Genomic DNA, 20,497 nt, shown 5'->3' with positions numbered 1-20,497 from the left:
AGAAGGGCAGACTCTTAGGATTCATTTACTTCTTTTTCAAAAACTCAGTGTCTTGCTGCAGATGAAATCCAACCACCAAAAACACACTCAGCAAACTTAAAAAGGACTATAGCTAGAAGAGCCCCTGGCAAAGGCAGGGAACACAAGAAAGCTAGCCACAGGGAGGCTAAGAGCCCAGCCTTTGGAATCTGTTTGCACCAACAGAGATGCCTTCAAAGCCATTTGTGACCTAGAAAGAAGTGGGTGTTAGCATGAGGCTGCAGCCATGGCAGGAGATGCAGGAGGGGCCCTTGGCTGAGCTAGCAGCCTAGCTTATCAGACAGGTGACCTCATCTGGCCTGTGCATCACTGGCAGATAATACTGGCCTCCAAAGAAGTGAAAAGTTCTGAGGCCCACACACAGGCTAGAGGAGATCAAAATGAATTCCCCCCACTCAGTGTGTGGGGAAATACACACACACACACATTCTTGTATCCCTCCTCTAGAACACTGACATCAAGCCCTAAAAGTTGGCACTCGCTCTGAACAATTTTTCAGGAATGGGTCACAGCCACAGTACTAGTTATGTGCCAGTATCTGTGCTGGAGACAAAGAAAGTAGATCTGTGACTTGTAAGTTATCTAAAGATAACACGGAGAGCCTATCCACCCATGCAGGGATTCAGAAACTGCAGCAAGAAGTAGGAAAGTGACACCTGTGTTACGACACGTTGGAACACAGTACCACAATGTGCTGGATTTAGGGTTGCAGAGAAAAAGCTTTCGGTCTGCCAAAGACAGTTCTGTTTACCCAGAGCCCGAGGAAGATGCTCTCCACACAGGAAGCTTGGAGAGCCTGAGAACGAAGTCAAGTGTGGTTTGTGACACGTGATCACAGTCCACAACCACATTTCAGTTACTGCGTTTTCCTCTGTCCACAGGAATATATGCTGACTAGGTATACCCATTTATGTCTGGAAAGATAAGGAAAGTAGCTTCTTTTATTTTCTCTGTGCTTTTAGGCAACTTATTCTTTTAGCTTCTCCCAAAAGTACTTATTATCTAGCAAGTACCAAACAAAACAAATCTGAGTGCTTCTCAAGGATCAGAGCCAAGTATTCTGAACACTTACTGAGAACCTACTGAATGCTAGATGAGTATACCACTAGTCTCCCTGCTAGTATCCTCACTAAAGGGATGAGGAGGATGGGCTAGAGGTGATGACCAGCGAGAGCAGTTACCAGGACATCCCCACATGCATGAGACCAGGCTGAGTCTTTGTAGACATCCCCACACTATATTCACAGGGCAATCCTGGATGTAGATACTTGTGACCTCATTCCAGGACATGGGCAAGAGAGGTTGAAGGGCAAGAGTAAGCCCCTTCAAAACATTAAAACACTCAGGCTTGGGATTCAGCTTCCCAGTAGGCCCCTTTGAAGCCTCCTGGGAGGAATACAAAAGAGAAGCAGGGGGCCTTCTTTGAGTAACAGATTCTCAGAGCAGGAAGCCAGGAGTCTCATTCCTAACAAATGCTACTGTGACACTGAGGTTCAGGGAGGTCACCAATTCAATCACTTAGGTCAAGAGCTTACACACTTATTTAATAGATACTCAGGAACCCAGCCACTTAACAGCTTCTGCTCCCTTCACTCCCGACCACACTCCACAATACTAATACTCACTGACATTCAAACGCTCAACACCAAACAACAACAACAACACCCTCTGGAAATTTATACTTGCCCTGTGTATGGGCGAAAAACACTTGTGTGTGGGTGAACTCTATCTTAGTCTACTGGATCTCACTTTTAAGAGAGCCAGGCATGACTCAGTCAGATGTTTGTACTACCCTCTAATGGATCACTAACCTAATTGAACCCCCTTAGCCTTAAGACATGAGGGAAGTACTTTGTCTCCAATTTACAAGGGAGATAACTGAGGCTCAAAGAGCCTACGTGATTTGCACAAAAATCATCAAGACCAATATGAAAGTGGAATGAACACCAAAACCCAAAGCTCCCTTGCAGTAGACTAAAATAATGTTTTCCCAAGTCTCCTTTTCACAGAGTTTTAATAATTTTACAGTTGTTTTTGTTAATGTTTTATCACAGCAACAAGAAGGGCACCAAGATCTATACCATTTTACATGAGGATTTCAAGCATCCTCCAAATGTCCTATGACCTGAACCAGTTCCCATGGAGTGATGACTGCACTCCTTCACTACAACCTGATGCTGTGTACTTAATAATGAGAAAGGAGAGGCAGTGAGAAGAAACTACATTCTTCCCATTCTTCTTGATTGTTAGATGTGTTCTTAGCTGTGAAATACTGTGAAGGTCACAGAAACTAGCAATTTGCTAGATTATCTCTGCATCCTAATACAACCAGAGTATGCCAGGATATGTAGGCTCATCTGGAGGTAGAGGACAGTATTTTAATTTCTATTCTTCATGGGAATCTGTGTTCAAGGCAGAATACTAAAACAAAAGTTGGCCAACATTATAACACATCTGATGCCCTCTTCAAGAGTATATAAAAAGGAAATCAAGCCCCAGGAGGTTTCCCATGGCTTCCTGGTAAGAATAGTATCATGCTCTGTCCCAGTACATGCTGATGTGACTGAAGTCCTCAGCTGGACCACAGTCATGTAAGACGATGTTTCTACATCACCAGCAAGTTCACCCAGTCCCCCTGTAACTCTCTGAATGACATGCAGTCAGCAGGAGGTCTTGGAGTGCAGCGTCTCTGTCCTCAGCTCCAAATCCCCAGTGTTATCTACTCCTTGGGAGTGATGATGTGAGTGTGTAATAGTGAAGACAAGTAGCTGGTGAGGGTAAATCACTAAACAGTGATGGAAGGCTTGCCAGTGGAGAATATGGGCAGCTTCTCTTTAGATGCTTCAACATTTTGAAAACTTTTTAAAGGAGAGATTAACATTTAATTTCCTAAAGTTAACTTGCCTGTGTTACTATACCGATTTCACCAAGAATTAGCTCAAATGCTATGAGCGTTAAGACAGCATCGCTGAAAGCTCCATCCTGATGTGCTCACCACTAACTGCACTTCAAATGGTCATCAACTCAGAGAGTGAGGGAAACTCCATACAAGGGAGTGGTGCCTAACTATAAAAAGGAGCAGAATATGAAGCTAGCTATCACATGGATAAAGAAGGATAGTAGCCACACACATTTTAAGATCCTTTTATATAAAGTGTCCATGGACATAAAAAGTGTATAGGGACAAGGAAGGGAGTGGTGACAACAGACAGGAAAGCCATCCTATGGGACAACAAAAGCTTCTAAAGTTGCTGAAGGCTACATAACAGTGTATATACTAAATTCCACTAAACTTCACATTGTAAAAGAATAAATTATACCTTATATACATCACAAATCAATAGAACAGCTTAAAAAACAACCTTCCTTGCAGATGTGAAGCATTTTAGAGCTAACACTTTCATTATCAGGTCATCAGCATCTAAAGGAAGGGAAGGAGATGTGTCCCTGTGTGTAGCCTCAGCCGCAGGACAGAAATAAATTACATCAGGCTCAAAAGACAAATATCACCCAGACTCAAAAGCAGGAGGTTTTCAAAGAAGTCCTCTTCACTGCAAAAGAATACAACACCCCACTTCAGAAACAAGTGTTCAGGAATGACATCAAAGTATTCTCACAAGTCTGTGCCTACGTTCGAATGCTCATTTCCTCCTTGCTCTCTTTCTTGGCCCAAATATCCTCCACCTCACACTCACACTCCACAACCTCTCAAGGTGTCTGGGGAGGGCAGTTTGTTGCCCTGCTAGCATTCTCCTCCCAGTATTGATCTATTCATCCCATAGAAAACAGAGTACTCCTTGCAGGAAGGAACAGTCTTACTTGTACGCAAAGGTCAAAGCCTCCCACTTCAGAAGTAGCAATATATACCTTTAAGAGTTCCTCAATTATTCCTGCCCAGTCTTACTGTATCTTGTTAGGCCAACGTGGGTAGTTGTCCCTGGGAGGCCCAATTTTTTTTAAGAGAAACAAAAGAGCAGAGGGGAGGCTGGGAGAGGGGTAAGGAAGAGTGAAGGCAGAGAAAACTGACATCTGGATGTAATGTATGAAAGAAGAAGAAAAATAAAAAACAAAACAAACTAACTAACAATAAAGAGAGTGTCTCAATTGAGCTGGGAAAGGTGGCCTTAACCTACAGTTCCAGAATTTGGGAGTCTAAGACCATTAATACTATGAATTTAGGCCAACCTGGGCTACATAGCGAGGTCCTGTTTTAAAAAACAATTTGTCTCAATGGGAAGAATTAAAAATACTAACAAGGGCAAGAGTAGAAATGAGACCCTAAGATCTTCTAAGAAAATATGAGAACTGATGAGAAGCAGAACAGTATCTCTTGTGAGGTTAACTGAGCCACACTCCTTGCATCAGGATACTATACTTCTCTAGAAGCAATGTGCAGATAGTATTAACTCATACAGCTTTCAGAATGGCTGCCAGAGCCACACAGAAGTACTGTCTCCTCTCCCTACCTGGGCCATAGTTCTCCTCTGCCACATTCCTTCAGAAGATGTATAAGTGCCCAGGAGACTCATCACTAACACTGCTGACGTGCCAACACCAAATGAACAGCATTGGACTGTGATAAGGCCATGGAGTGAAATCTGCCAGCCCTCACTCATGCCATAACCAGAGGTCAAGTATTCCTTGACAGACACTTAGACAACCGACTCTTCACAGCAGAGGAGATGATTTCTAACTCCCTAGAGGGGACTTGGAAAAGTAAAACCACAAGGAAGTGACTACAAGAGCAAACCAGCAGCTTTCTGCCCCAAGGTTGGTCTCCCCAGAGCTTCTTACACGTTAGTAGAGGTGAGATCAGTGCTCAGAAAGTCGCCACCACATTCACCACCACGAAAGTTGAGAAGTGGAATGTCACCACTGTGTAACATTCCTTGGGGAGATGCCGACAAATGCTTACTCGCTCCTTACACGGTTCCAATGACAAAAAAAAGCACATGTCAATCAGAGACTAACCTGGGGAACCAATTATTGGACTTACTTATCCAACACAGATGAGAGAGAGGTTACCTCAAAGGAGAAAAGTCTCACCTCAGAACTAATGACAACTAGCTAAACAGACGGAGTTCCAAGCATTTCAGCTACAACCCCCCCGGCGCGCGCGGGCACACACCGCCCCCCCCGCAAACACGCACACTCACACTCACACACTGCCCCCCCCACAAACACACACATTCACACACACATATACGGTCTACACACTCTAGCATCCCTAAAGATCCCAAAGATATGTGTAACTAGAGAAGAATTATACACAGCTAGCTGCAGGGTACAGGAGAGAGTAACTGTGACCAACTGAGGGTCTAACACCCCTCTCTGTGGCCCTGTTTCTATAAGAGAACATCAACAGTCAATGTCACTGATCTCAGAGAGCCACTGCAGTTTAGCACAGCTGTTCTGATGAATGTGCCAATGGTTACACTCAAATGATAGCATCTACAACAGCTGTTTATAAGTAAGAAGCAAAGCACACAAAGTCAAGACTAAAGACATCCGCCGAATATTCCTGATGCTCCCCAATGACCTCAACACTCAGGGATGTGGTCAAGAGACTGAGCATCAGCATCTGAGGAAGAACATAATCAGGCTAGACCAGCAATCCCAGGATATTCACAACTAATGGGCAAATTCTACACGTGGAACAAGAGGCAGCCTAGGCTGCATAGTCAGTTTTTCAGTGAACAATGGCTTAGTTCCTGTCACCCCATTTGACCTGGGTTCAAAAGCTCTAAGTCCAGAGCAGCAAGCTTCAAAACAATAGTCCACACCAGACGCTTAAGTATCCTCCTTCACCCCATCCTCACCTCTCAAGTAAACTGTGGCACAGAGCAGTTGTATTACATTATGAGTGTACATGAGTATGTACATCATGGACTTTGTGATGGTTTGAATGAGAATGGCCTCCCATAGGCTCCTAGATTTGAATGCTTGGTCCCCAGTGAGTGGCAATATTTGAAAGGATTAGGAGATGTGGCCTACAAAAGGACTGAAGGAAGTGTTTCACTGGGAGTGGGCTGTGTGGTTTTAAAGCCCAGAGTCTATCTCTCTGCCTACAGATCAGAATGTAGTTCTCAACTTCTGTTCCAGGGTCTACCAGCATGTCCCCATGCTTCCTGCCATGGTGATAATGGACTAAACCTGTAAAGTGTAAGCGGGCTCCCAACTAAATGCTTTGTCTTTTAAGAGATGCCTTGGTTGTGGTGTGTCGTCATAGCAACAGAACAAGACAGACTTTTAAGTGTATATTTTATATAAAAGGTGGCAGCTTTCAGACATGGTGAGTGAATTGTCTGAGACCATGGAGCTCATGGGGATGTAGCAGACAGTGTTGGAGTCGACCCCAACATGCCCCTCACACCTCCAAACACCCCAAATGCACCCTGATGACAAACCACCTGACAGTTAGTGATCCTTAGACCAGAAAGTCAAAGCAACTCTTCTCATTTCTGAAGCTTCCTTTTGTGCTGTCTACATAAAACAGAGCCAAACGGGCCCCGGGTGTGGCATCTTTATTATGGCAAGAAGTCTTAAATCATTCCCATGATTGTCAATATGTTCTCATCAGACTAGACCTTGTGAAAACATTCATTCATCATTATGGGACCAATCTCCATTGAACCAGACATGATCATCGGGCCGTTAATGGCACCTTGGATAAACATGTCACTTCTTAAATCAAAGCTTCCTAGATTCTGTTGATGTTTATACGAATGCCACGCTAATATGACAACAGCATACTTGGTATAATCACCTCATTCCATCCAATCATCCAGTTTAATCCCCCAACAACACTCACGGGCAGCTATTATTATTCCTATTATTAATAAGACTTAAAAATGCCATTTGTGAAACCTTTGCTCCATTTCCTCTGCAGATCATTCTTCTGTAGACTCTCTCAAATGCTAAAAGTATGTGCGAGAATGTGATTTGCTCTAGTCAGGGACTCACTAAGAAAGGAGCTGGGGTAGGGGAGAAAGCTCTGTGAAGCATCAAGAGGCAGGAGGAGGCCCCTTTGTGTCTGGAAGGGCAGGGTGTGTACACCCCTGCAGCAGGGGTAGCTCTATATGCATAAATGTGAGATCAATGGGCACCCAGGGGGAAGCGGAGGGGCCACCATTTGGGCTTGCTACTTACCAGCTCTGTGTGAACTTTAAGATGGGCCTGCAGCTTATATTTATCTGGAGTCGAGTAGTCACAGCCGTCAGTGGGACACTTCAGCAAGATGTTACTGTGTTTCTGAATTACATGGCGTTTAAGGCAGTTTTTGGTGATGGAAGAATAGTGACACTGGGAGCAATAATACAGATGTTCCCGGGTGTGGGTGCGGACATGCATGTCAAAATGCACTTGGTACCAAAAAAGTTTGCCTAAAAAAATATTTTCACATGAGAACAAGGAAGTTTCTTTTCTACTAAATTTGATTTTTTTTTTAAGTATCATCTTTACTCTACCATATTTATCTCCTTTATCTTGTATGCCCTTCACATTCTCCACCAACATTTCTGTCAGGAAATTAGTTTTCAAAGCTGGCAGTATTCAAGTATTTAAGGTACCACCAGCTTTTCACATGGTGCTAGGGTCAGGAGAAGAGAAAGGAGAGCCAATTATGTCAGACTCTACCCTGCAAATGTACAAAGCCAAGAGCTTTCTAGTCCTCTTGATACTCTGGCTACAGGCCTGCTCTAGGCTGCCCACTTCCTGTACTCGTACCGCCTGGGAGCTCCCACACTGAGCTATCCCTCCCAGCTAGAAGGGAGCTGCTCGGGCCTCCCTATCAGAGCCGCAGCCTATCTCCTACACTCTCTACCCAGTTGACGCAGCCACAACTGAAAGCCAGAAGAACGATTCTTCTTGGTCAGAAGGTGGTAGGAGTTGTGGGAAGCCCACAACATGGTCCCCAACATGGTCAGTGGTGCATTATCCCAGCCGACTCCTGGAAGGCTCCGACTGCAACTTCTGACACAGGCTCATTGTTCCTATCTATCACAGAGGACGGTGGCTCAGGGAGGAGGTGGTCTTTGCAAAGCAACATGAGCTCACATGGAATCCATGCTGAGGATAGCATGAGAGGAATGGCCTGGCTGCTGGGAAGGAAAGCTCCACTCAAAGGCACAGGTGACCGCCCTCAGCCTTTCCTTACCGCAGTATTCACACTCCAGGTCTCCATAAACCTTCCGGATCCGCTCACAAAGACTGGTGTTCATCTGCTTCTTCTGGAGGCTGTCTAGGACCTTCATGAACGCTGTGCTGCCAGGGTGGTGCTCCGAGGACAGTGTGCAGGGGTCAGGCTGGCACACACCAACGTCCTCTCCATTAGCCACTGTAGGAAGGAGGTCTGAGGCCTCTGCTGGGTTGTCCCTGAGACACCTGTTAGAGGCAGAGTCACTGGCTGGCAGAGCAGTCACATTCTGCCCTCCACCTGGAGGGCTCTCTGGGTCTGGTCCAGCACTTTTGGCCTTGGCCAGCAGCAGTGTGACATCTTCACCCTGAGTCTGAGCTGAGTCTCGATGCTCTGTGTCCGAGGTTGCCTCGGTGGCAGCAGCATCAGGCTCAGCAGAGGAGGTATCATTTTTCAATAAAAAATCATCTGAAACCACTCCAAGAGAGTTGAGGTCAGAGGAGACCACAGTGGTTTCTAGTTTGCAGGGGGACAGGGAAACACTTTCACTCTGGGGGGTGTCCAAGGGCTCAGGTGGGGCATGTGCTTCCCCAGGGGCCTCCAACTCCCTCAGTCCCACCTCAGGCTGGGCTTCCCCAGGACAAGCCTCTTCCTTGCGTCCATCCATTTCTGGACACACAAATTCCTCTGCTGTCAGCTGTAGCTTGTCCCCCAAGGCTTCCTGCTGGATGTCCCCACCAGGCTCCAGGAGGCAGAAACTCTGGTTGATGGAGCTGGTAAAAACCAAGGTCTCCTGGGCCGCCCCGTGCACCTCTCGGATATGGGAGCGCAGTCTGATGGAGCTGACAAACTTCTTGAGACAGATAGCACAGACATACACAAAGGGGTGCTTTCGGACATGCAGTTCCAAGGCCTGGTACTTAGTGGCCCCATGGCCACAGAGCTCGCACGCAAAGGGCCACTTGTCGCCATGAACCAGCATGTGGCGGTCTCGGTCTAGCTCATTCTTGAACTTGCGCTCGCAGATGTGGCAGTCATAGAGCAGCTGCCGCTTGCCCTCCCTCGTCATGAGACGTAGCTCATCTAAGGCCTCCTTGACCTTCTTGTCCTGCGGGTCATGCATGTCCCGGATGTGTTTGATGAGGTTCTTGACATCTGAGTACTTCTTCTTGCAGAAGCGGCAATGCTGTTTGATTTTCTTGTGCACCCGCTCGATGTGCACCTTGAGGTGGCCCTTGCTGAGGCAGGTGAAGGAGCAGTAGTCACAGGCAAACTTCTCTCCAGTGTGCTTCCGCAAGTGAACGTTGAGGTTGGCCTTGATGGCGCTGGCGTAGCTGCACTGGGAGCACTTGTATGGCTTCTCGTTCGTGTGGATCCTCAGGTGAGCCTGCAGTGAGTGCTTGAACTTAAACACCTTGTTGCAGTATTCACAAGTGAAGATCTTCAGCTGCGTGGGACCTAACCTATGGATGAGAGACGGCACCATTAACTTCTGGAGACCTGGAAGTTTTCCAATGAACCAACTATGAAGCCAGTGCAGTCAGCTACAGAGGAGCAGGGCAAAGGTGTGGCATTTATTCACTCAGCAAATAAGGCTTGTGGATGGGAACAGAATAGGCACAGACAATGAGGAAAGTGAGTGCTGCTCATTGGGGAGCATAAACTAGAGTGGGAGAGAAGGGAGTCTGGCAGTGTTCCACAACATCATGGTAGTCACTGAAAGAAGTATGTGTAGAGAAGAAGACACCTCTAAGGGAATAAAGGCTGCTGGGAGCGCCTGCTAACATAACATCTGAACAGGAAAGGTGGTGGCAAGAGAAGGGAACAGAAACAGGGGGTGTGATTCATACAAGCGCGGACACTAGGTATGCTTCAAGCTGTGTTCGTTCTCGGATACACGGACAGGAGCAAATTCAGTCTCCATGAGCTTATTCATCAGATTTGATAATCCACACTTGTCTATTCATTCCATTAACTGTGTGGATCTCATTCTCTTTGAAAGTTTGCATGAGAGAGACACTCTTGAAAGAAAGACCCCTGGCCTTTCTCCATGTCCTCCTTTCTACCCAAAAGGGAGAAAACAGATAGATGGTGATGTGTTTGGAAGAAGACCTCTGGTTTGCTAGACGGCAGGGATGTGCCTGCCTGTGGTGAGCAATAGCTGTCCAGAGAGGTGTCTGTGAGATCAGCTAGTGCTGATCTAGGTCTTAGGTAGGAGAGCCAGGTTGCTGGGTGAGCTCACCACTGATATGAACCACACTCCTCTCTCCTGAAGCTCTCGGACACAGCGGATGACTGACTTACTACCAATTGTCCTCTTTCACCATTGCGGGCTTAGAGCTCAGATGGGGAAAACAGCACTGCCTTTATTAACGTCACACGCCATTAAATAAGCAGTTTCTACTGATTAGACAAGGCATGTGTTAGATTTCACATATATGGTGCTAAGTAAAAGCATGACCTGTCTCTGAATAAAAGCATGACCTGCCTCATGGAGCCTATCTCTTTCATTGTGGCAAGGAAGGCACCGGATGAAATACAGAGGTCCTCACTAATAATCAGGGAGTGCTTACCACCAGCCCTGTGCTGACTATTTAATCCATCAGACCCATTTCACACAGAAGGAAACTAAGCATCTGCCACCCAGCAAACAACTGCTTAGTGACGTGACCTCAAGGACCTCATGGCCTCTGGACCATGCTCACCCTTCCTCATCCCCCTTATGGCATGAAATCTCTTGGGCACAGCGACTCCTCTACAGTGTGACTGTACACTTGGAACAAGCTCTTTCAGAGGGGCTACTCCTGCCACCAAAACTACAGGCACTGAAGTACATGATCAAGCACCAGGAACAAGAACACTGAGGGAGATGATCAAGGAAGCAAGAAAGAATCCAACTCTGGCAACTGCTGTTCCTCTGGAAGGCATAGCTAGGCTAGCCAATAAGGATTTATGGCACACTACTAACCATGCAGAGCTATTAATTAGCCCCATTAAGCTATGCCTACCACAGATATAAGATCTGTATTGATGACAGGATTCATACAACTGTCTCTTTAAATTTAAAGCACTTCAGTGAACTGCAGTTCATAAATACTAAAGGGTACAATTCACGGGATGAAATTACAATATTCAAATTTGGAAGTTACTAGTTCACTTGTATGCTACACCTAAAGCTTCTTTAAGGAAAGGAATTTAGTTGTTTCCCAAATGACAAAGACATCCAGAAGGTGATAAGTTTTATAGAGAACACTGAAGAAAAAAAGCCCTGGACTCATCACATTAATTAAATAAGCAAATCTCACCATTTCCTCCTCTGTTGAGAGACTTAAATGGTCTTATGAGACTCTCTTCTGCTTTGTTTTTATATTAGACAAATACCTAGCGGAGCCCTGAGTGGCCTGCTTTAACGGAAGGTGGCACAGCTGGTGACAATGCTAACCAGGCTCCATTAGGTTTTACATTGGATTCTTAAGTGATGACTAAGGGCCAGCTCACACTGCTGTGATGGGGACAGAATGCTTTCTGCGTTACCTTACTGCAAGGGTTTCCTATTTGGTTAGAGAGGTCCTTCTGAGAACTATTCAAAAGTCAAACATGCTACCATAGTGACTCTACCTCTAGGAACCTAAGGAACAATGAGACAGTCAATTGAAGGAAGGAACACCTTCAAGCCCATTTTTCACAACAGTCAAGTGTACCAGGATGGTTTCCTGCTGCTGCTACACTACTTTCAATAAGCACAGTGATTGGGGAGGAGCTAATGTGGGAGGAGCTAGGAGAGTAAGAAGAGAAGGAAGAGGAGGAGCTAGGAAGAGAGTGGAGAGATATAGGAGCCATGGAGAACCAAGCATGGGTCCAGAACAGTCCTGGGTTACAATTTATATCATAAGGTTAGATATTTGGAAACAACTCTAATTGCATGGGGAAATTGTTAATTGAGCATTTCTAAATATATAAATCCTTTGGTTAATCTTTAAACATTAGAGTCTCATTTCTATCAGGTACTGCATGGATGGTGTGTATTGTCTATGGTTCAGCCAAGCTTTGTGGAGCCAGCATGGCGGATTGGCAGAGACATCTCCCACACTGGCATCTCATGGGTGCCAGGGCCGGTCAGAGCCGAGCAGCCTCAGGCCTTATCTAGTCGGGAACATGGCAGCCCCATAAGAACATGCCAGATTGGGCCACACAGTTTTAAATATTATCCTCAACAGTTAAAGACAGAAATAACCTTAAAGCCTCTCACATAGACACATACTTTGTGTTTAGAGCCTGCTCATATATTTGTCTACTGACTTCAATGGGGCCATATCCAGCTAAGACTTATCTAGAAAACAATAAACACCACAAGTCCCAGGTTGAGGGGCAGTTTTTGATGTCCATTTAACTTTTAAGTATACATTCCTGGATATAACAATTTCACTTGGAGCAGTTTATACTTCAGGAAAACTTGAAGAAGCTTGGGAAGGTGAATGTCCCAGAGTGTGAATCACTGCATTGTCTAACACAGCAAAATCATGGCTATTAGACCTGAGTATTATGGCCCAAGCCTATAACATTGTGGCACATCCCTCTGTATACATAGGAAGCCAAGACATGAAAACTATGGGCTTAAGAACAGCCTGGACGATATAACCTTTTTTTTCTTTTTTAAGCCATTTAAATTATAATAGAAATACATAAGAAGAAGACAATTTTGGGGGGTCAGGGGTATGTGAAGATTCCTGGCTATCTTGGAACTTGCTTTATACACCAGCCTGGCCTCGATCCACCTGCCTCTGTGCTAGAATGAAAAGGCATGCACCACCACTGCCCAGCTACAAATATTTTTAATATGTACTAAAATTGAAAGATTTTTTTCAAGGTTTAATAAATTTTTTAAAGGAAAAAATATATTTAGTATTTTGTATTTGAAAAAATAAAACATTTATATTAGTATATTATTTATATACATATATGCATATATATTAGAATATCATAAGAAATACCGAATATATGCCGTGAACTAACAGTGGTAGTGGACTCCATAAAGAATGATTGGTTCCTGCAGCTGCCACCATGAGGGTTGTTTCCGCCTTCCCTATTGAAAGGTAGACACTCTCATGGTATGTGCAAACCAGGCATTGTTTGCAACTTTTCAAAGTTGAAGGATACATTTGACTTGGTAACATGTTAAGACAAGTGTGTGCTCAGTTCTTAAGGTGCACTGTGCTGCTCTGGTCTCTGAAGTCCTATACTAAGGCATGATGGAGGGGTGGACTCTTCAGCTAAGCTATAGGTTAAGACCCTATAGATAAGGTCAGGAATAGAACCCAGGCCAGCAGATGTAGAGCTCTCCCCTGCTCTGTGTGCACGGCACTGGAAGCCCACTTTTAACTAGAGCCCATGGGACAACTCACCTGCTGGACTTCATGGGCTGCTCATATGGGGTCTGCTGAATGGCATATTCTTGGTACCCTCTCCTTGGCACCAGGTCTGCTGCAGTGGTCTCAGGAGGGGGTGATCCTGTTTCGGGGGGCCCAGCCTCCACTGGAATAATCTTGGTAGCACCTGAGATTGATACACAGTGCATTGCTTACTGAGAGGTGCTAGCTGTAGTGAGCAGGTCCTGAGGGACATTTTACTGTAGGACTTCCATGCAACACATTTGTTTTCTTATTCACATAACAGATTTAAGTGTGTGTGTATGTGTGTGTGTGTTTACATGAAAATACAGTTTTTCTAGCAATATGCCCAAATGTCTTCTTGAAGTACAGTTTCACTCAATCTGATTATGAAACAGTCAAATATACATATGTCTCTTGCAATACTTTCTACACAGCCACAGCTGTTAAACTTGAAGCTAGTATAAAGCCGCAGTAAGGCAGCATGGGGTGGCAGAGCAGTCAGCAAAGTGGGAATGTGAGCACCCTAATGCTACTGATTCTCTTCCCATGAACAGAAATGGCAGGTCCAAAGAGAAAACCCCCAGGTCACTTCTGCTTCTGCAACTCTATAACATAAACCAACCCAAGACCCCGCAGAGCAGGAACACTTTGTGGATGTGGGTTCCTGTACATGTGTGTTTGTGTGTGACATTGGGTATAAATACGTGTACGGATATAAGTGTGTGTGTATGTGTGTGTATCAGTCTATGTGTGAGAAAGTGAGTGTGTATGAATATGTATGTGATTGTTCTTTGGTGCATGGGTCTGTGTGGGTGTGTTGAATGTGCATGAGGATAAATAGGTATGAAAGGTGGAGGGAGTGTGAGGGAGTGTGCATTAGTGTGTGTGTGTGTATGTGTGTGTGTGTGTGTGTGTGTGAGTGTGTGTGTGTGTGAGTGTGACTGTGGGTGTGACTGTGGGTGTATATATGTGTGAGCTTAGATTGCGTGAGTTTGTGAGTGAATCGGGGTTGGGGTTAGAGATTCTAGCTACCATTTGGTTCTAAAACACCAAAGGGAATTGATTATGCTTTTACCCTCATGAGAGTCTCCAAATATTACTACAAATTTTTGAGAAAAATTGTGGAAATTTTCTCTAATATCCACTGAGAACAGGAAACTGTCCTATGGGACTTTCCTTATCCACAATAATATTTCTCTGAAGCAGAGTGGGCAGATGAAGTGACTTTCTAGAGAATTCAAGTAGCCTACTTTCGTACAGTCTTTTCTCTCCTGGACACCTTACTCTGTAGTTAAGTATAAAAGAGAAAATGTATTCAGAGTTTTGACTTTCAATGTCTGCTATTGGTACTGAAAACAGATGCTTAAAGTGGGCAGCTGTTCTGAAAATTCTGACAATGTCCCCATTTTATTAGACAGCTAATATTCCCAAAGCATGCAAAGAGAAAAAACAATATTATGACATCTTGGACTCTATCACAAACTGTTTGTGGTACCTAGTTTTATGTCAATCTTTATGATAGTTCAAAATCCATCACCAACTGTGCTGGCTAGTTTTTATGTCAACTTGACACAAGCTAGGGTCGCCTGCAAAGAGGGAACCTCAATTGAGTACATGCCTCCATCATGGCCTATGAACAAACTTTGGAGAACCTTGATGTGGCAGGGCACAGGCCACTGTGGACAGTGCCAACACTAGGCAGGTTTGTGTACGAAAGCAGGCTGAGCCAGATGTGGTAGCAAATGACTTTCGGTCCAGCAAACCATGAGTGAGGAAGCCAGTAAGCTGCATTCCTCCATGGCTTCCACTTCAGTTCCTGACTCTGGGTCCCTGCCTAGAGTTCCTGGCCTGACTTCCCTCTGTGATGGCCTATTCCCTCTGAGAGTAGCAAGCTGAAACAGACCCTTTCTTCCCCAAGTTGCTTTGGGCCATATTTTATCACAGTAATAGAAACTCTTAAGACATTGTTTGTTTTCCCAAAGTAGTCTTTCCTACAAGAAACATTTTAGAAAAGAAGATATAACATATCAACAAGGAGAAAAAAACTTCTACTACTAAAAAAATATATTTTTAATGAATACCATGAAAATGTGAAGAAGCCAGGCAGTGTCTGCCAGGGCCTGGAGAACAGCAGCTGCTCTTGTGTGGGCTGAGTGGGCAGCTCCATCAAGGAGGCCGTCACTGTAGCTGACAGGGGCACCACCAGTTGAGCAGATGGGGAGAAGCACAAAAGGGACTGTTCTTGCATACCTGAGTGACAATAGAGTAGGCTGAGGAGACAGGAGACAGCCCCAGAGGATAAGGAGGTCTGTGATCTTACTCATCAGTGACTAAATGAAACTCCACTAGGATACCTAACACACAGGCTCTGACCTAGGTCTCCTTCCTCAGGCTGCCCCAAGAGCAGCTGTGCTACACGCTCTCACTGTATCATTTCCAGCCTGTGTGCAGTCACCTGGAATTGCTTCATGAGCAGTTAAGACCACGCTGATGATGGGTTTCTTCGCTCCAGAAAGCTGCCCTGCCTCCTTTCCTGAGATCTTCTGGACTTTCTCTGTCTTCTGAGCCCGGGGTCTTTTTGAAGCCTTTTCTCGATCATCTTCTTTGTATGTCTTTTCTAGATCAAGGTCTGACTCGTTACCTAGGGAGCAAATGCCAAAATGTATAAGCTTTCCAGTCATACCAGTTGGAGAAGAAATACAACTCTTCCCAGAGGTGATAGCAAAGGAGATGCCTCCATCCCTCCATCCTCATACCCACCCCCATTCTCTCTTTCTCTTCCTGGCCCACAGTGCTTGCAGGACATTGTGCTGGCTCATCCACCATTGCTTGCTGGCTCTTCACAAACTCAATGTAAAACATGTTCATTGTATCCAGGTCACAGCTAGGTACTGGGAATACACTGCTGGACAAAGCAGCATAGACCCTGGGCTCATTTTCATGAACCATCATTAATACCAGCATTTCAGAGAAAATGATTTGAGATCGCAGTCCAAAAAAGTTCTTCTCTTAATCAACTTATGCTTTCCAGGCATGTTCCCTGTGCCAGGCACGGCAGACATATGATAAGAACATACCAAGCTCTCAAGGGCCCTCCACTCCAGAACAGACAAAGAGATAACAGATGCGATCAAGAGCAGTCTCTGTTCTGTGTTGTATGAAACAAGAGGAAGGGACAGGATGGTAGAGGCTACCTGATAGGTCAGAAAGGCTTTATGGCGCTGTTAGCTATGGCTGACTGAAAAAGTGAGGGTTAATGAAGCACTGGATGGGGAAGACAGGAACCACTGATGAGGACAGGGTCTCAGGAACGCGTGTGATGATAATGAATGGCAGCGCTCCAGTCTAAAGGAAGACAGAGGCAAGGGATAAATACTTGGCTGAGCATCCAGGAGACTACACCTACATGAAAAAGAAGAGGGGGACTAAAACAGACTAAGAGGTAAGCCCAGGAAAATCACGAATGCTAAGAAGAGCCGCAATCTCCCTCGAGTAAGGACACTAAGCCCAGTCAACCTGCATTAGAGAAGATATAGAATGTATCTGGCCTGGCCCTGGTGGGGATGTGAAATGATTGTCACATCTTTTGATAGCTCCACAAAGGACAGTATGTCCAGATTACTACAGGAGCTGTTGTTTTTTCAAAGCTAGTTGCTACCTTGCCTTTCTTAAGACAATGGGGAAGCCAAGCAAAACACATTTAGGGCATCCTAGGACCTGTTGGATCCCATGTGCATCTCCTGAAGGTAATGGTGAGCAACTGAAGCCATCTCATCCAAGGAAGAGCTGGGCTGCCTTAAAGCTTACATGATGCCGTGTTGTGGAAAACAAAATAAATGGATTTGCAAACCATTCAAATGTATTGCAGAACAAATGCATCAGTTACAGACGTACAACAGCAGCCATGACAGGTCCAGCCTTGGTGTTAGCCTAAGGAGTGAGACTAGCCTTCACATAGCAGTGAAGGACAAAGGAGCACTCTAGAATGCAAACACCTGGACAGTCCCAGATGCACTAAAGCAGAGGGAATGAGGGGACAGAGAGCTTTACTAGAATCACCAGTTCTGAAATGACCCAGCTGAGGACCAGATCTTCAGAATGTCCAAAGAGAACACTGGGAGTGATTCCACATGCCCCTGTATGAGGCATGTGTGTAGAGGACAGACCAATGGATGCAGCCCAGGTGAGCATACAGGCAGCTGGGAAGGTGGGAAGGTGGGAAAGTGCAGGAATATATGGGGTTATCATGGAGGTGAGACTGGAACCAGGAAACAATGAGGCGGAGGCAGTGAAGTGGGGTAGGGGGACGGGCAAAGGGAGACAGGCAGAAACCAATCTTTGGTGCTTCCTACATCTCAAGTCAGCTCCAGCTAACACAACAGAATGCACCAGTAAACGTACAACAGATAACCTAGCAGCCATGCTGGCTGAGGTGAAGCTGAGGAAACAGAATGATCGAACCAAGGATTCACATTGTGTCCCATAAACCCACGGTACTTGCCAGGCTCCTGGATCAGCTCCAGATCTGCAGGAAAGAGTCTGGGTTAGTCTTTAAGAGAATAGTATTAAATATATCAACGTTAAGCAAAGGAGAAAGGAGATAGGAGGCATCGTGAGTCAGCATCGCATGCTGCTCTCCAAGGCCCAAAGCCAAGGCGCAACACTACGCTACCACCTTCAGCCCCTGAGAGCCACAGGATGGGCACAGCACCTGCTGCTCTCCAAGGCTGCTGGCACAGCCTCCATGTTGGGAAGCTTGCTATGCAACATGCCTCACAGCAATTTTTGCCTTGTTTGATTTTTTTAGAGGCTATTACAAAAACATTTCTACAAGCCTACAAATTGGCTGAGTCACAGAAGTCTTTTTGTCGCCTAGATATTGGGTGATGTGTGCACATAAATACTACGGCAGGATATTTTGGATGCTATAAAAAGGTAGAACAACATCTAATGGGTTTTTTTTTTTTTTGCTTGTAAAATGATGTCTTACTCTATAACAGAATCCACCATGGGATATGATTCAATATGTGGGTGATATGCCAAGAATAGATATGTTGACATAAAAAAAAAAAAAGACCTGAGGATCCGAGTTTACCATAAGCTTAGCCTGGTGAACAACATAAATCAACAACAAGCAAACAACGGTACACACTGTCAACCAGGGCCATAAGAAATGAAGAGGTCTCACCCGCTGCAGGGGATGAACAGTAGCAAGCTCTTCTGCAGGCACCAGGTGTACACACTGCAGAAGTGAGTGGGAACAGTTGTCACTGGCAGCGGGTGAAAGCTTGGAAGCCACACCAGACTAAGAAACACGAGAGGGACCTGTGTTGGCCCCGGGAGAGAAGAGACTATGAGAAGACCCCTCACCTTAATTACTGCAGCTCCTCCAACTCCCTCCTTCTGGCTGCAGTGTGCTCACGCTGTGGGTAAGCACCTGGGCTGCTTATTTTCCCCATCATTGTGGCAAAATGCCTGACAGAAGCAGCTTAGGTGGTACTAAGTTTGCTTTAGCTCATAGTTCTGGGGGAGCAGCCCACCATAGCAGAGCTATGTCCAGTAAACAGATAGAGCTGGGTCCAGTAAACGGCAATGGGAATGCAAGGTGTCTGGTCATAGGACAGTGACAGTCAGGAACCAAAGAGCTCTGGCCAGAAGCTGTAACCATCAAAGGTCGCTACCAACCAGTGTCTCCTGTGCTAGCCATGCCTCCTCTCAAGGATCACACAGCTGCACACCCCCAATTCCACCCTCTGAAAGAATGCCACCACCCTTTGTAGGAACTGAGAATACACTGCAGTGCCTGCAGAGTGCCTGGGCTACAGGATCCAGGCTTGACCAGTCAGGGCTAAGAGAAGGCTGTCAGGAGTTTCTAAAAGCACTTTTCTTTCTTAATAATCAAATTATTGGTCACAGACTTAACCAGGTCCACTTGTAGAACCAATGCACAAGCCACTAGGAGAAACCAAGGAAAAGTTTGTTCATAAGGCTTATAAAGGAAAAGACAGGTCCCACAGCACTGTCCCTCAGACAGCCTGGACTACTGACCCCAGACAGCTTGTCCTATGGAGACTTCTCTTCTTATGTGAACTTGTTTGTAACTCATGTCTCTAGTAGGATCTTTACACTGCCCTCCACCTGAGCTCCAGAATGAACCATTCTACAACCCAAATGTAATCAAGTTACTCTCAGGTGGGGAACCTTTAATGCCTACCTTCTGTCTCCATTAGGAGATAGTAAGTATGAAAGTCTGCAAAATTTCCACAAACCATCTGTCAACTACCCACTGAGGCCAGGGCCTTGACGCCCAAGTGACACCCTCCATGCATACCTTCTCCTGCTCACAGCTCCAAAAACATGGGCCACAAACTGACTGAATAACCATTTTGCATTTAGTCCCTGGACTTACACATCTTCCGTGATCCAAAGGTGGGGCTACATTCTGAGGGTAGCTGTTCCCCAAAGACTCATGCACTGAAATTTTAGTCTCTGATGTAATGGTGTTGAGAGGAGGGGAAAGCAAAGGAGTAAGAGATCAGAGTGAAAAAACAAGGGCTGCCATAAAGAAGAATGAAACAAGGATACTTGTAGAAAAATGGGTGGAACCGGAGGCCATCATGCTAAGTGAGAAACCAGACTCAGAAAGATAAACAGTACACATTTTCTATAATATGTGTGTATAGACATGTTTATATTTGTATGTGTATTTGTGTGTGTGTGTGTGTGTGTGTGTGTGTGTGTGTGTATGTGTAGAGGGGGGACATGAAAGTAAAAGAAGGCCATAGGAAAAGGAAGGGCAGAGGGTAAAATAAGAGAATAATGGGAGAGAGGAAGATAAAGATAATATATTTCATGTTTTGTCTCTCATAGATATATACATATACATACATATACATATACATATACATATACATATACATATACATATACATAT

At 45.2% G+C, this 20,497-nt stretch overlaps 1 protein-coding gene across 3 annotated transcripts in view; it reads right to left on the bottom strand.

Moving 5' to 3' along the window:
* Window positions 1-20,497, bottom strand: part of Zfat (zinc finger and AT-hook domain containing) — a 180,356-nt gene that overhangs the window by 93,621 nt on the left and 66,238 nt on the right. For all 3 annotated transcript variants that reach the window (XM_028773252.1, XM_028773253.1, XM_028773254.1), the window contains exons 4-7: window positions 16,019-16,204; window positions 13,576-13,726; window positions 8,195-9,636; window positions 7,189-7,421 (exon numbers count right to left, since the gene is read on the bottom strand). In XM_028773252.1, coding sequence (XP_028629085.1) covers window positions 7,189-7,421; window positions 8,195-9,636; window positions 13,576-13,726; window positions 16,019-16,204 — 2,012 coding nt within the window. The remainder of the gene's footprint in view (window positions 1-7,188; window positions 7,422-8,194; window positions 9,637-13,575; window positions 13,727-16,018; window positions 16,205-20,497) is intronic.

Source organism: Grammomys surdaster, unplaced genomic scaffold, assembly GCF_004785775.1.
Source record: "Grammomys surdaster isolate TR1022 unplaced genomic scaffold, NIH_TR_1.0 224, whole genome shotgun sequence".
NCBI classification, from domain to species: Eukaryota; Metazoa; Chordata; class Mammalia; order Rodentia; family Muridae; genus Grammomys; species Grammomys surdaster.
The sequence above is the reverse complement of the archived record's forward strand: the minus strand, read 5'-3'. Positions and strand labels throughout refer to the sequence as shown.